This window comes from Danio rerio, chromosome 20 (genome assembly GCF_049306965.1).
Source record: "Danio rerio strain Tuebingen ecotype United States chromosome 20, GRCz12tu, whole genome shotgun sequence".
Taxonomy (NCBI): domain Eukaryota; kingdom Metazoa; phylum Chordata; class Actinopteri; order Cypriniformes; family Danionidae; genus Danio; species Danio rerio.
In genome coordinates, this window is record NC_133195.1 from 28929063 (window position 1) to 28946794 (window position 17732).

Consider the following 17732-nt stretch of genomic DNA (forward strand, 5'->3'; position numbering starts at 1 on the left):
CAGTTAACAAACGGTCGACGAATCCCCAATTGTAAGTGTGTAGATTGCAGAAGCATTCGTCAGAAAAATGAAAGGAACAGCACAAGGCTGGGCTATAATGCTGATGTATTTTTACCAAAATAAACCTCAACCACTGACTCTTGACAGTTTTATCTTTGGGTAGAGAAAATAACGCTAATTTTCCCCTCACACTAGTAAAAATATCAATAATATCAGCTGAGCACAGTGTCTTTATGACTTGATTCAACCGGGATCTGCTACAGTAGTTGTGGGCGGGGCTGCAGGTTTTAATTTTCCCAGGTTTGCGCATGCAACAATTGGGCGGAGCTTAAGTTGCATATTGAGGTCACGTCAAAACGGCTAAATATTCCTTATCAAAATTATTTATTTGAAATACTATGAGTCTACTCTTTTATAAATGAATCAAATTTAAATTTATAAATAAATCAATTTTAAACGGTGCACGGTAGCTGGTAATTTCACTTCACTTAGAGCTGTGTTACACACTACATAGAAGGTCATTTTCAAAACCCATAATAGGGGCTCTTTAACTTATGTATTTATTTATTTGTTGTTTTTAGTTGTATATTTATTATGGAAATGCTCTTACCATGAAAATAGCCTTGGTTGCTGAAATAGCATTAAATAAAAAATACATTACATACATACACAGCGTAACGAATCACCAATTACTTTGGCATATGTTTATTGTTAATCCTAAGAATGATCAAACATTTTAACCTGATTTACAATGTTAAAACAAATAGCGCTTCCATTTTTAACATCACTAGCAGACAATTTCTTTAGTTTCATCTTACCATGTTGCTGTACAACAAACACTAATATTCATTCATTCATTTTCTTTCAGCTTAGTCCCTTTATTAATCAGGAGTTGCCACAGCTGAATGAACTGCCAACTTATTCAGCATATGTTTTACACAGCAGATGCCCTTCCAGCTGCAACCCAGTACTGCAAAACATCTTTACACACTCATTCACATGCACTACAGCTATTCAATTCACCTACTGTATACTACATGTCTTTGGACTATGGGGGAAACCTGATTTCTCGGAGGAAACCCACACCAACACACTCTAATATTTGGTTTGAAAACACTGCTTTAAATATAATTGATGCTTATTTGTATTATTTCTTGTCTGAAATATAAGTATCATTATCAAATATTCAACCATCTTGGATTCAGTAGTTATGTCAGACAATTACAGACTGTTTGGTGCATAATATGATCCTAATTTCAATTCTAAACTCCTCTTATTAGGAAGTTAGAAGTTTTAAAAAGGGTAAAGAAAAATGATAGAAATGAACATCACTTTACTCATGCTCTCTATGAAACCTACATAAGCTACTTTCTTTTGTTTTGAAACCTTGTACACTGCTTGTTCAAAATACTAATTTAAAATGAGTTGATTTCTCAGTGCTGGGTTGTGGTGCTGCATAAAACATACGGATAAGATACTGGATAAGTTGGCAGTTTATTTGCCGTTGTGGCAACTCTTTATAAAATAAAGGGAATAAGCCGAGGGAAAATGAATGAATGAAAATGAGTTGAAGCAAAAGATTTCTTACATTGTTTTTGGCACAACCTAATTGTTTTTATGTTGAATCCACTTAAATTTGTGAAAAATGATTAAGTTGAATTCCATTTCTGTTGTGACAACATGAAGGAATTGTGTGCAAATCAAGCATTTTTACAGAGTAATGCAACATCAAAAAATGAAAACGAGAACTGCGACTCAGATGACTTGCAGTTGGTGTCGCAATTACAACAATTAGTAGTGAAATGGTTGAATAATGTGTCATTTTAATTGCTCATTAGGTCACTGTGAGCTCGTGGCAGGAGTTTGAAGCAGAGAGAGAAGCCATCTGGCAGTTTATATGCCATGTCAGTCCTGTCCTACAGAGGGAGCTCATCTTCAGCAGCCTCGACAACCTCAAGTCGGAAAGGAATAATATTCAAGTAAGAGCACAAACAAATAAAATATACAGTAGTAGCTACATGTTTAATGAACTCTGGGCTGAGAGTCTCACTCATATGTGTGTGTGTGTGTGTTTGTTTAGGAGCTTCATGAACAGGGCTACATGTTTGCTGTCCGAGCTGAGTCCCTGGTGAAGAAGGCAGCAGATATTAAACTTGGCCCTCAGAATCAGTCTATGCTACAGGATCAGGCCCAGTCCACGAAAGAAAGGCTGCAGGAGATCCAGGACAGCCTCAGGAAAATGTAAGTCAGATTTTCATTCCTGTGCTTTCAGTTATGCTAGACTGTGATAGTCTGCTGCTCACTGAAGAGTCTGAAGATATTCACAGATTACATGTTGGACTGATGAGTCTACTAGAAATATTTAGCTAATTTAGCTAATATTTCTAGCTAATCTTGAAATATGGCATAAATATGGAGTCAATCCAGGGCCATATATACTTGCAAAATTAAAGGATTTGCAAACAAAAAGTAAGTATTGAGCAAAAATAAATAAATGCAAATCTCCAAAAAATGCAAAGAGAAAATTATGTTTTGAGAAATAAAAGTGAAAATTGCATACAAAAAAGCAACTGCAAATAAAAATCAAGCAGTGCAAAAAAAAAAAAAAAAACTTATTTACTACATATTTACTACATATATTTGCAAAACATTTTTATAGCATTGCCTTTACAAACCCCATCCAGTCAATTGCAATGCTCATTTTGTTTTATTTTTAGTTAACCATGAGTTTGCAATGCTGTTTTCACTTTGCACATGTTTCTGTGCATTTCCCTTTGTGGCCCTGATTTGACAAGGGGGCGGAGCCAAGGGAAAGTGATCATTTACAGCAGGCCTGTTTTCATTTAGCGATGTCATCACCTGGAGATAAAGAATCGCGGAGGGCCTGCCAAGTTCCCTTATCTGCGCCCCCTTTTTTTGCAAAAATATATCGTTTTTTTTTTGCAAATATTCTAATTTCTTTGCACTGCTTAAATTTAATTTGCAGTTCTTTTTTTTTCTTTTTTTTTTGCAAATTAAATTTTTTATTTCTCAAAAAATTATTTTCGTTTTGCGATTTATTTATTTATTCATTTTTTGAGATTTACATTTATTTATATATTAATATATTTATTTTTGCTCAATACTTTATTTTTTATTTGCAAAACTTTCTTCTATTTTGCAAATATATATGGCCCTAGATTGACTCCATAAAATACACCTCACTTTAGAGTCTATGATTGAGTCTTTATGGCCTGCTAATGACCTTTATAGCCTCTAATGGCAGATTGTAGATTTCTAAGTAAATGGCCATTGGTATGATTGTCTAACTTTTTGCATATTTAAAAATGTAAACAAATCCTAGTTTCAACATCCCAGTAAATTTTTTAAAAACCATTGGTAGAATTTACAATCAAGTCTGAAAATATTCATGTCCCTGGGGTATGAATAATTTTGACTTGACTATATATTTGTTAGTGTAAAATATTGTAACACAACCATATAAATATAATTGATACAATACTGTATGTCAAATACATATAATAAAAAATGGTAGTTTAAAGTAGCTTAATTCCACAGGAAAGCTGTGAAATTGGCAACCTTGTCACTGCATAGGCAGTGTTTAGCCACACTAATAATAATAGATTGATTACCTTAAGTAAGTAGACTAACAAAAACCTTTGATTTCATTAACTTACAAAATATTTTTGGAGTACATCTTAATAACCCCTTTAAAATATACTTGTACTTTTTGATGACAAGTCTTTTTCCTGTTTGTTTCTGTAACAATAGAGTAACAGATCTGGAGATGACACACAGATGGTGGCAAAGTTTCAACCGAGAGTCTGAGGCTTTCTTCTCCTGGGTCTGTGATAGTAAGAGCGACCTAGAAGCATCTGCGCAGACCTCTGCCACATTGGATGAGCAGATCCACTCTGTGCAGGTAAACAGAGATACTGTAATAGACTCTGTGGTAAACCTGGATCAGAAGACTATAACTTAATAAACATAACCAAATGGCCTGACAACATTTTTTTTTTCTTTTCACCTCAGATGTTGAAAGAGGGCTTAGAGGAGAAGATGGACATCTTTAGCCAATTGGAGACAGAGTTCAAGACTTTCATTAACTTCATCACGCCAAATGAGACAGGACGAATTCAAGCACGTCTGATGCAGATTGGGAGATACCAGGAGGAGTTCAAGAACAACATGGATCAACGAGAGACAGAACTTCAGTCTAGCTTGAAACATACAAAACAATTTGCACAAGATCTCGCTGAGGTAACACTATATGCCGTAAACAGCTCTCTTTGTACTCACTCTTTGGATATGTTATTTAATATTTTCATACATTTTAGGTGGAAAGTTTGCTGAAAGGATTACTGGAAAAACTGAATGTTTCGATTACTTCCTGTACATCAGCCTCGACAACTTACAAAACTCTCCATGAACATATGGTTAGTATTATTTGAGCCTGGGAACATAAACATCATAGCATATATCCTTTCCTTTGTAGATGGAAACAAGTCAAGAGTTTCAGTGTTTTCACTTTGTATTTCTGATAAGATGTTAAGATGTTAATAAAAAATAATTAGTATACATCTACAGTAAGATATCTGCAAATATTAGATTTTATTTTTAGTTGGATGAACAAAACGAAATGGTTTAGTTGCTTCATGTCTGTTTGTTTCCGTTTGCCAGGATACAGCTTCAGTTTTGTTTTTTTGGTTTTAGAAATTTAGCAAGCCATGTGGAAAATATGTATGGGCTACTGGTTAATAATCCACAAGAGAACCCAGGGGTAAAAAGTAAAAATCAATTTGCAGAGCGGATTAAAGGATAAACCTTTTACACTTGAAAGGCTGTATGAAATAATCCCTATATTTGGCCTGTGAGCAATTAGTAGGAGACTTCAATTCAAGATCACAGCAAGTTTTAGTAAACCAAAAAGTTCACTCAAAAATGTTCATTTATTTTATACTCACTTACAGCCAGGCCATCCAAGACTAATATGACCTCTTTCTTCAGTTAGAGTAAAATTAAAATGTTGGAGGAAAACAAGGATCTAAATCACTGTCAATGTTCTAAAATGTTAATGTAGGCAGTTCACATGATACAGTCAAAAACAATGGCTTTCTTTTTGTAAAACAGATTGAAAGGTAAATTAAAATCCAAAATTGACAAAAAAAGTTGTCTTTCTAAAGAAGTTTCTTTGAGAAGATCATCTTTAATATCCTTAAACATTTACATCTAGTAATTTAGCAGATTACAACATTTAGCAATTCTACAAGAAGAGGCAATATACACACAACAAGTGCTAATTTTACAAAGGAACTGTTAATGTTAAGAGAATTAAGTGTAGAGTAAGTAGGGGGGAGTTTTTATAGAGAGAATAGTGTTTCTACTGGTGGTTTGTCAAGCCCACTCACCTGTGTAAAGCACACTTTATGAATGCACAATTATTATTGTTTTTTTAGAGATATGGATTATAATAAAGTGTCTTGTGCAAATTTGTAAAAGAGTGCAAACGTGTCAAAGAGATAATAGAGTGTGTTTTCCACAGGTTGTTTGTCAAGCCCACTCACCTGTGTGAGGCACACTCAGAATTGCATAATTAAACCTTTTTTTCCCCTCTAAAATTTTTGTTTTTTCAGCTGAAGAAAGAATCAATGTCATATACATCTTAAATGATCTGGTGATGAGTAAATATTTAGTACATTTTTATGTTTCTGAAAACTGTTTATTTAATTGATAATTAATGCTTTTTAAAATGCCTTTGGGTCTGCTGCAGCGACATTTATTTCTGAAACTGTGTTGTCAGGATGCAGCACAGCGACTCCAGCAGCTCGGGCCCAGGCTGATGTCTCTGAGTCTGGGCTGGAGAAGACTGCCTGATGCTGGCCAGCTGGAGGAAACCGTGGCTGAGCTTCAGAAATCTCACAAACTACATACTCAGCAAGCCACTGAAAAACAATCAAAACTGGAGAACCTGTTGACTCTTTGGCAAAGGCATGCGTTTGCATATTTATTCATTGCATAAATTTACACATTTGATAGACATTTACATGTAAAGTGAGTAACACTATTTATTCTCAAATTCCCTGGGAATCAAACCCATGGGCTTGAGCAACAGAAAGGCATAGTGTGCCATTGCTGCAATCAAACTGCTTGTACTTATCTAAATAACCAGATTGTTTTGGTAAAAAATGTTTCGCTTGTCTGATTTTCAGATATGAAAGAGATCTGTCCCTTCTGCAGTCCTGGTCAAACAGATGTGAAAGTCTGTGCAATTCAGATTCTCCTTACCTGACCACAGATCACGTGAAGCTGCACAGCCAGCTTGAGATGCTGCAGGTGAGTGTCAAATCTAAAGAATACAGTATGTTGAGGATTTTCAACATCCTTAGTTGCTTGTTCCAGAAACTCGCCTATTGTTTTTTTTTTCATATATGTACTAGGACATGCAGTCAGAAGTTCCCTCTCAGGAGTCTTTGTTGGAAAGTTTAGAGACACGGGCAGAGTCTCTGTACTCTTCAGCCACAGAAGAAAGAACCGCAGAGCTTAGAGATCTTCACTGTAACCTGGAGGAGAGGTGGTGTTCCCTCAGTACCAATATACCACTCAGGTAAGAACAATTTGTTAGATGAAATCTTTTATATATACAAATTGTATGCATTCAGGATCTGCATTTCAGATTCATACCTTTATTCTGCTTAACATTAGCAAGTAATAATTCATGGTTTATAAAAAAGTAACTTTGTGGTCACTAAATTTTTTCACACAAATTTTTCTATTACTAATAAATGTTGTTTTTTCTGAAGATGAAAAAGTCTCATAATTTCCACAAAAATATTAAACAGCACAGCATATTTTACAACATTTGTTTTAAGTATATTAAAAATTGATAAGACTAAATGATGTGATGAAATATAATTACTATATAAAATTTTTTTTGTCTATAATTATATTTTATTTTATTTGTATTATAAATAAAATCATTATGTATATTTAAAAATATTAATAAAACAATTTCTTTTATTATTAAAATTACATTTATTTTACATATTAAATATTCATTCATTAATTATGTTGTCGGCTTAGTCCCTTTATTAATCCGGGGTCGCCACAGCGAAATGAACCGCCAACTTATCCAGCAAATTTTTACGCAACGGATGCCCTTCCAGCCGCAACTGATCTCTGGGAAACATCCACACACACATTCACACACACACACACACTTATACACTACGGACAATTTAGCCTACCCAATTCACCTGTACTGCATATTTTTGGACTGTAGGGGAAACCGGAGCACCCAGTGAAAACCTACGCGAACGCAGGGAGAACATGCAAACTCCACTAAGAAACGCCAACTGAGGCGTGTCTTAAACCAACGACCCAGCGGCCTTCTTGCTGTGAGGCGACAGCACTACCTACTGCGCCACTGCTTCGCCCACATATTTAATATTTAAAATAAAAATTTGAGTTATCTGATTAAAAATGTCATAATATGAAATACATCATTACTTAATAAATATTTTATAAAATAAGAATTATTTGATAAGATCCTACAAATTTAATAAACCACACAACACCCACATTTCTGTACTCTTGATGTAAAACAAAAAAAAAGGATTCTAGCTGAATTAACTGAAGTTCTATGTTTCAATTAACATTTGTCTATTGAATTATGAATTACAATTGAATTGTATTTTCAACCTAATGGTACGTGTACATCTTCAAAGGAATGGCTAAAAAATACAAATCCTGTCATCAGAACACAAAGAAAGATATCTTGAAGGAAAGTGAACATTTCTTTTGTATTTTTGCCATAGTTTCGTTTACATACATGCTTCAGAATATCTTCCATTGTGTTCAACAACAACAACAAAAAAAAGAGTTTAGAAATATTTGAGTGTGAGTAAATAGTGAGGAGATTGTTGTTTATTTTGGGGTAACTATCCAATTAAATGTGCATTTGCAGAATTCAGGAACTTCAGTCCCATCTTGCTCAGCTGGAACAGTTCAGTGAGGTGTCTCTTGCTCTGACTCAGTGGAGTGAGAACTTCCTCCGGCACATTCAAACCACCTGCAAAGTCAGCATCTCTGATCTACAGTCTGCTGACTCCAAAACCAAGGTACATGATCTCTATCTAACATGTCATCCAATCTAATCATCCTTTCATTAAAATTCATCTAAATATATCTAATACAATTTTTTCCAATGATTTAAAGGAGGACAAGACATCCCTTCAGACCCAGGGGAGATCACTGGAAGCCTTACAGCCTCATTTGGATGCTCTTAGCCCATCGTTAGCCCCCAAAGACCTGCAGCATCTCCAGACCAGAAAGGAGGACTGCATTCAACTCTTCAATGAAGCTCAGAGTTTAGTAGAGCATCGAGATCAAGCTCTTCTCAAACTGAAAGACTTCTATGAGTCTTATAACAAAGCCAAAGACTCCCTACAAACAATTCAGCAAGCAGTTCAAGAAAGAGGAAGTTGGGATGACTCCAAAGTCAGGGATATCAATCAAGAACTGGCTGAACTAGCTGAAGAGTTAGCGTCTTTGGAGGTGCAGGCCATTAGCTTGGATATAATCCTCAACAAGGCCCACTTTCATTTACAGGGGTCAGAGGAGGAGAGAGTATCTTGCAGAGGCCTGGTGGATGATGTGGCCATGAGTGTTCAGGTTCTTCAGAGGAGCATCGGGACTAAGCAGAGTGAGGCAGAGGCACTGGCCTCCATGTGGAGCTCCTTTAGGGGACGCAAGGAGCTGCTGATCGAGAGTCTGGCAAAGCTGGAGGACAGAGCCAATATATCGTGGCCAACAGAGACCAACTCTCAAGCCTTTCAGCAGAGGTACAGGGACTGGTGTTTGTGTGATGTAGCTTGTAGTCGGTATTGACGTCTGTTTGATGTGTTTGAGCACAAGTAAACAGTTTTAATTGCATAAATACAAGCGTACAAATGATAGAACTGGAAAAAATAGTACATTGCTTAGTATTTTGGTTTTCCAAAACAAATATACACTGAAAACCCTAATAAGTTGACTGAACTAAATTAATTGAGTAAACTCGTGAGTAATGGAGTCTCCCAAAACTTGCATATATTTATTTTTCTTGCCGGTTTTGTAGACTATACTTAAATTGTTCAGTTTACCAAACTTAGTACTAAGTTTTAAGTAAAATATTATTTTTTTTATATATATGCATGTGTGTGTAATAATAATAATAACAAACTAAAAAATAATATACTAAGAAAAATATTTAAATACATTTTAAACAAAAATAAGTAGCCATTTATTCACATTATGATGAATAATTATACCTGAAGCCAATTGTTTTATGATTAAAAAAAAAGACCTTGCACTTAAAAGGTTGCACATATTAGAATTTTACAATCAAGACTGCATTTGTGAAAATTATCTTTTTTTTTTCAAAAGATTAATTATGATTTTGAGCTCACTACACTTGAAATTTTAGGTTTATGCATTTACATGGTACATTAGTTAAATTAACTCATATGTCTAAGCGATATGACCAAACTGCTAAATTTTAAGTTATGTTCAGTCTACTTTATTTAATTATTTAAGAAAAGACAACATTGGGGTTTACAGTGTATTTCTAATGAGATTATTAGGATAGTTTACCCAAAAATACTCTTGTCTTGTTCCAAACCAGTTTGAGTTTCTTTCTCTTATTGAACATAACAAGGATAATTTGAAAAATGTTGGAAACCGGTAACCACTGACATCCAATCCAACAAATACCAGGGAAGTCATGAGTTGCAGGTTTCCAACATTCTTCAAATTATCTTATTTTGTGATCAAGATAACTAAAATACTCAAGAGAGTTTAGAACAAGTCAAGGGTGAGTAAATATTATTTTTGTTGAACTGTCACTTAAGATACATTTAATGAAGAAATATTTTTGAGTTTTTTTGAGAAATTAAACTAAACTGAGAGCTAGAAAAAATGTGTCAGTGGGTATGAAAATAATTTTTTTGTTTGAATTGCATTCATTTTTAGCACACTGGCAGGTACTTTATTAAATCCTGAACTCAATTTTAATAAAGTTAATATTTATATTTTTAAAGAAAACAAGACTTTGTTATCCAATTTTGCATCTTAGTTAACCATGTCTTGATGTAATAAACTTTTGATGTTTGCACTGGAAAACAAGTCAAACATAATGAAGATGAAATTCAGTTCTTTTGATACATTATAATCAGAGGGTAGATGAAAAATTACTTCAATTGCTGAATATTTGGGAATTATTCAAACCATTTAAAGTTTTTAAAACCATAAGTTTGTTTGGTTTTAAATTTAATTAGGAAGTAATAAAGTCTAGAATTATATTTTAAACTCAAAAGTGTTGCTATTACAACTCATGGTGTTTTTCTTATAAATTCCTCATATTGCTTTCCCTTCAAATTATTAATTACATTTACCTTAGTGTCTTTGAAAAGTCTTAAATGTAATTTGATAGCTTGTTTTTTGCTGTGTTTGTCAGGTTATGGTTGCTAAAGCAGTTGGAGGAAGAACTGGAGGCCCTACAGCACAGCCAGCTGTGGCTGAGAGAAAGAGGAACGCAGCTGGCCCTCAGAGACCCTGAGCTGGCAGAGGAGGCCCAGCGGGATGTAACCCTGGTCCAGTCCGCTTGGGAAAGGATTAGGAGGATTGTTGCAGAGGAGTGAGTCTATTACTACTATATCCAAGTCTTCTATTCCACTTTAAGCTTTCACAGAAACCCAGTGTGTTTGGGTAGATAGATGATTTGTCAAATTTAACCTGATATGGACGACTTATGGGAGGAAGAGGCTGGACTGGGCCAGTGGGTTGATGGATGGATGTTTTGACGGGCTGCGACTGTTGCCATGTTTAAAAATGGTGTATTGTGTGTGCGTCGTTTGATGGATACGTGGGTGAACCTCTAAATAGATTATGCTTTGGATTAAAGAAACTGAAGAAAGGGGAGAGTGTTTTGAGCTATTGCCAAGACTGCAGTGTGTTTGCTCAGCTCTATTGATGCTATTGACTTTTCCCTTACTTTGTAGTTTCAAGTTTTTCAGAGTCGATTTTATCTAAACAGGGTATGCAATTATAACCTAAAACGGCAGTTATTGCACACTTTTTCTCTGAAATGGTGCCTTAAATTCCATCATAAAAACAAGAGATTTTTAACATAACTCTCTTAATTACTCATAGCATTAAGTAAGATAAATAATGGATTGCCATGTTAAAATATTTAAATTAGGTTGGGGGGATGTTTGGGTTGAGGTGTCTGATTAACACAGCTACGTAACTGTTCTATGCGCCGGGTTTCGGGCAGCCACTGTGATCAGATAATATACCAAAGTCGGCGATCCAGGAGAACTAATAAAGCGGGAGGGTGGCAGGTGATTGGTCTGAAATACGGGAGACTCACTGGAAAAACTGGAGTGTTGGCAGGTATAGTTTAATCACAGTTGCATGGGAACTGTCTATAAATGAAACCAGCTTGTAACGTTAAAAATTTATTTATTTAAATTTTTATAATCACACATCATAAAAACAGTCTTCAGAAACACTTTGATTGACAGTCTCGCATTGTAAGACTCATCAGATGGGGAAGACCCCACTCATTAGTGACGATCTCTCCCTCATTTGACTTGGACACTAGTCTTATTTTTGAATCTACCACTATGCTGACACATAGGCATTTATAGCTCTTTTAAAAAGAGAGCTAGGAGCACAATTTCATTTGAATTTAAATCAACAGTCATTAAAACAGCAAATTTAGGATCAAATACTAAAAGAGACAGCTTCAAGGAGTTATACAGTTATACTTTAAAATATTATGGGGTATTTTTTGTTTGTATACACACTCTAAGGACATCTAAGACTAGTTTTACATCTTGTAAAATGGGGATTATAGATGCCCTTTAACATCATGGCAATCTGTCACAACTATCCTGCTTATTCCATGGTCATTCGCTAGGTTAAAGACATTCATTCATTCATTCATTCAGTCCCTTTATTAATCCAGCGATGCCCTTCTACCTGCAACCCATTTCTGGGAAACATCCATACACACTTATTTACACTCATACAATACGGATGATTTAGCTTACCCAACTTACCTGTACCGCATGTCTTTGGTGGGGGAAACTGAAGCACGCAAATGCTGGGAGAACATGCAAACTCCACAGAGAAATGCCAACTGACCCAGCCGAGGCTCGAATCAGCGACCTTCTTGCTGTGAGGCGACAGCACTACATACTGCGCCAGCATGTTGGCATAGGTTAAAGACAACTTAAAACATTTTTTTTTTCTTTGCAGCTCAGTATTTGACCACATTTTTTCTCAGTTATGACATGTTACATCTTTTAGTCCTGCGCCGAATCAGTCACAGACACAGAGATAGAAAGAGGGAGTTGTTTGTGTGCATGTAAACGGCATGGTCAAATCTAATAGCTCTTATAACATGTGTTGGCTACCTCTTTGCAAATATTTTAAGTGTATTTGTGAGTTGGTTCATCAACATTGGCTCCGCTGTATAGTCCACATCAGCATTCTCCAGATTACATGGAGGAAGCAAAGCTCTGTCCGCTGTCACTGAGTTGCTATGGTTAATATTAATGTTTGGCAGAAACACATTTATTTTGTCATCAAAACTCATGCAAACTTTTTTATTGTTACTTTCTATTAAATGATTTTATTGCACACTTTCCAGCCAATCAGAATCAAGAATTTCAAGAGACATTAATAAGATGGATGTCATTACCCATACAGTATATTTCCTCTGCCTAATTCTTCATCAGAGAAAAGTCAGGAGGAGCAGATGTGGTTGAATATTATGCAGAATTAAATAGACATAAAATAATGTATTCTTTAATTAATTCATCTCATTTTAATGTGCGGGTGATGCTGCACGTTAATCATTTTGAAACTAATGAAACCATTAATGAAACAAACTAAAACTATACTAAAATTGATTTTAAATGACTATTAAAAATATTGTCATATTAATATTAATAGTAAATACTATTAAAACTAACTTAAAAAAAATACAAACTATAATAATCTTGATGGGCAATAGATGAGATTTGTTTATTAAGATCTGCAGCCTTTGCGCCTAATATCTGAGACTCTGCTGCCTGTTTGTTTCAATACAGCCATGACCTCTGCGCAAACCTACTGGAGCTCTGTAGGGACTACCAGACCCTGAAGACCAGAATCATTTCGGTGGTAGAGAGAGCTCATGCCATCACTGTGTCCCAGTCGGACCCACACAACCCTGATGACATCCAGAGAGCTCTGTCACGGGTTAGTGCCACTTATTAAACAGCAGATTTAGATTATTACAGCAAACAGGTAATAATGTTATCTCTGTTTGCTCAGCTGGAAGCGGTGAGGCCCGAGTTGGCGGCCACTAAGGAGGACCTGAATAAGCTCATTGGTTCGGGCAGATGCCTCACTGATGTGCTGAAGAAGCTTCCGGAGGAGAGCATTCAGAGCGAAAATGTCAGCGCGGAGATGGATGCCATTGTTGATCAGTGGCTGGATGTGAGTGCATTTAGTGCTTTTGATTAGACGTCATGTGCATCAGTTGTTTGGCATGCTCAGTTTAGTTCTCAGCACTTCATGAAATGAATTGAGGCAGGGATGTAATCAGTGGAGGCATTTCCTATTGTCAAGCATGTAAATATGCTCATTTGAACACATGAATTGTTTATAAAGAATGATTGCTCGTACAAATGACTAGATGATAATGACACTGGGGTTTATCCATGAATGTCAATCAGTGTGCTATGGAAATGAGCTACAATCATTTTTAATTTTTTAATTTTTAACTTTTTTATTATGGGATTAAAGTATTACTCTTTTACTATAGTGATGTACTTTGTTTTTACATGAATGCACACAGTAATCCTCATATTGTTGTTGTTTATTTGTTTAGATATTTTTTAAGATGCATACACTGTGAGAAAAACATTCAGATAAATTCAAGGAGGGGTGATGAAAACAAGCCAACAAACAAACTAAATGCATGAATTATTCATTTATTCATTTTCTATTGGGCTTAGACTCTTTATTAATCAGGGGCCACCACAGCGGAATGAACCACCAACTTATCTTGCACATGTTTTATGCAGCAGATGCCCTTCCAGCCGCAACCCGATTTTTTGTTTTGACTCTGCTACCCATGCATGAATCAATGAAGGGAATAAACAGAATGTACTTTTTCATTGCATAAATGTTTTTCTATTTATTGATGTATTTTTTTTTTTTGGTATTTATTTATGTGAAATGTTTGTTATACTTGCAGGGTGACAAAACCAATTTAGATAAATCCAGGGAGCATAAATGAAATGTAACAAACAAAGAAAAAGTAAATGTGTATATCATGATTGATTACACCCCATTTTGAAAATGAAAATTTTTATCAATTTCTCAGTGAACATAGGCAATATATTTTGGTGTATTTTAATTTTTTTTATTAATTTATAAATTTATTAAATAGATATGTTTATTAAAATAAAATTTTTTGTCACTAAACACCATTAAAATTAGAAAGATAATACATTTAGGTTAATGTGAAATACTGCAATTTTTTTTTACAATTTTATATATATTTTGTTTTTCTTGATTTTTTTTTTTATATTTATTTACTGATTTTACTGCAGATGTAGGCTAATAATATAAAGGTTTTTATTGTAAAGCATTATTTTAAAAACATTCATTTAAAAAGATGCAAGGGGTGTACTAATATATGCTGAGCAGCGAAAATATGTATATGTACAGTTGAAATCAAAATTATTAAATCATCTTTGAATTTTTTGTTTTAAATATTTTTCAAATGATGTTTAGCAGAGCTAATAAAATTTTACAGTATGTCTGATAATATTTTTTCTTCTGGAGAAAGTCTAATTTGCTTTATTTCAGCTTGAATAAAAGCAGTTATTAATTTCTAAAAAAAATTTTAAGGTCAAAATTATTAGCCTATTTAATCTGTATTTTTAGATAGTCTACAGAACAAACCATCATTATACAATAACTTGCCTAATTACCCTAACCTGCCTTGTTAACCTAATTAACCTAGTTAAGCCTTTAAATGTCACTTTAAGCTGTATAGAAGTGTCTTGAAAAATATGTAGTCAAATATTATTGACTGTCATTATGGCAGAGATAAAATAAGCCAATTATTAGAAATGAGTTATTAATTCTGACTTATAATTCTGACTTCAACTGTATGTGTCTGTGTATATGTGTATATATCATATGAAAACAAACTATTGAGTTAAATCTGATAAAAGAAACAAACATTAAAATTATTTTATGTATTGGTTTGATTATTTGATACATAATTTTTTAAATGCGTTTTAATCTATACAAGTATAAATTTATAATAAATCTTTATAGCTCAGTAAATGACTGAGTGAGTGAGTGAGTGAGTGAGTGAGTGAGTGAGAGAGTGAGTGAGTGAGTGAGTGAGTGAGTGAGTGAGTGAGTGAGTGAGTGCGTCTAATCTTCTACTGCAGTCTTCTTATTATTTACACCATATTATGTACGATTCACTTACAGCCAGTGTCTCTTTATCATACAGATCTCTGAGAAGATGGACGCAGACATCAATCTATACACTCACTCTCTGGAGCTGTGGAACGACATTAATAAAATGGCGAATGAGATTGAGTGCTGGACTGCGGTGTCTGTCAGTGAGCTCAGTGAAGGATCTGTCGGCCTACTCTCCAGTCTGGACATGCAGGAGCGTCTCTCAGACTTCAAGGTGACAGTCGTTTAACTGAGACGAGAGTAACCCTGTAAATTTAGAAAACATTCAAATTAACAACCATTTCTGTGTTTGTACAGCTGGAGCTGGATAATAAGGAGGATGAGCTGAAGATCTTGCAGGCGAAGATGACAGAGCTGCAGGAGCTGCTGAAAACCCAGCACACACACACTGAACTGCAGGTAACTGGCATTTCATTACCTTTTCACCACCAGAATTAAAAAGTTTGACCTTTTTTACAATATTGATTTGTTTACATGTGCTTGTTCTGCGATACCTTGAAAGCTGTATGCATTTTGGGACATTTTATTTAGAAAATAGAGTTTTATAGACAAATTAAAACTGAACTGTTCTCACTCAATATATCACTATATAGAACTACTGTTCTATACCACCGCCATATCACTCTGCAGCCCAAGACTGATTATTCACTGAAGTTAAGCTGGGCTGAGCCTAGTCAGTACCTGGATGGAAGACCACATGGAAATGGAAGTGGTGTTATTGAAGCAAGCAGGGGGAGCTCAACTTGCGGTCTGTGTGAGTCCTAATGTTCCACTATAGAGAAGGGGACACTATACTGTTTGTGAGTGCCATTAAACCGAGGTCCTGACTCTCTGTGGTCATTAAAAATCCCTGGACACGTCTCATAAAGAGTAAGGGTGTATCCCCGGTGTCCTGGCCAAATTCCATCCATTAGCCCTTACAGCATTACATTACTAAATACATTACACTCACTCACTCACTATCCTTCAGCTTAGTCCTTGATTTATCTGTCGCCACAGTGGAATGATCCATCAATTACTCTGGCTTTTTTTGTGTGTGGCAAATGCCCTCACAGCCGCACAAACTTTGTTCTGTACAGTCCTATTTGTGAGCCATTCAGCACTTTTAATGCATAAAAGAGGATTGATCAGTAGAAGCTCAGAGGCCAAGATGAGTAATATTAAAGGTGTCATAGGGTGCATTAATTCAATATGTTAAATTGTTCTCTAATATATAAATAGTGGGTATGTGGCTTGGGTAAGTGGAAAAGAAACACATTTATATGCTAATTTGTAACCATAGGAATTACCCCTAATGAAAGCTCATTTTGACCATATTTGGATTGGTCATGAAAATTACTGCTCTGCTCTGACACTACAGCTTTAATTTCAATGCCTGCTTACACAGATAGAGAGAGATTTTTTTTTTCAAATTCTAAAAAAAATACAATTTATTTTAGGTAAAAAATCTACAATGATCACAATAGCAGCAATATGTGTCAGCATGCAACAAACTCAGACTGTCGTTCAATGGAAAAACCTAAAGCAAGAGCATTTCTTATACTGTTATAATTATTATTATGATAACCATTGTCTTTTTATTTTTGTATTATTATTTTATTTTGTATTTTTATTTATTTTATAATTAGTGTTATTTTTATTTGTTACCATCTATTTTTATTATAAATGTTATTTACTCATATTTATTTACTTTGTTTATAATAAATGTACCTGTTTACTTATTATTTTACAGATTCATTCTTGTTTTCTTTGTATGTATTGTATAATTGCTTTGGCAATACTGTACAAGTCATGCCAATAAATCTAATTTGAATTTGAGAGAGAGAGAGAGAGAGAGAGAGAGAGAGAGTTAGAGTGAGAGTGAGAGAGAAAGAGAAAGAGAAAGAAAAAGAGAAAGAGAAAGAGAAAGAAAGTAAGAGAGGGAGACAGTGTAATGTGCAAAATACCCATACTTTAGTATGGTATAATATTATTTGAACAAATTGAGTAGGTTCCTTTTTAAATGTCTTTATCAACTGAAGCTCAAGGTTTATTTCAGCTAGGAGTGAATGAATAAAATTATATTAGATAACATGGAATTTTGCTCCTGAGTTGTATTGTGGATGAGATATCGGCTAAATTATAATCATGGTCAACAAAATGGACTGGCAGAGATGTATTTAAAGTTGTATTTTGTGGTTTTAATGTATATAAAA

General features: G+C 34.7%; 1 protein-coding gene across 6 annotated transcripts in view; it reads left to right on the forward strand.

Moving 5' to 3' along the window:
• Positions 1-17732, forward strand: part of syne1a (spectrin repeat containing, nuclear envelope 1a) — a 329974-nt gene that overhangs the window by 185063 nt on the left and 127179 nt on the right. For all 6 annotated transcript variants that reach the window (XM_073933275.1, XM_073933274.1, XM_073933278.1 and 3 more), the window contains 15 exons: positions 1839-1979; positions 2081-2241; positions 3772-3922; positions 4033-4260; positions 4338-4436; positions 5801-5988; positions 6210-6333; positions 6438-6604; positions 7964-8117; positions 8215-8840; positions 10493-10672; positions 13137-13287; positions 13363-13527; positions 15569-15751; positions 15835-15936. In XM_073933275.1, coding sequence (XP_073789376.1) covers positions 1839-1979; positions 2081-2241; positions 3772-3922; positions 4033-4260; positions 4338-4436; positions 5801-5988; positions 6210-6333; positions 6438-6604; positions 7964-8117; positions 8215-8840; positions 10493-10672; positions 13137-13287; positions 13363-13527; positions 15569-15751; positions 15835-15936 — 2820 coding nt within the window. The remainder of the gene's footprint in view (positions 1-1838; positions 1980-2080; positions 2242-3771; positions 3923-4032; positions 4261-4337; positions 4437-5800; positions 5989-6209; positions 6334-6437; positions 6605-7963; positions 8118-8214; positions 8841-10492; positions 10673-13136; positions 13288-13362; positions 13528-15568; positions 15752-15834; positions 15937-17732) is intronic.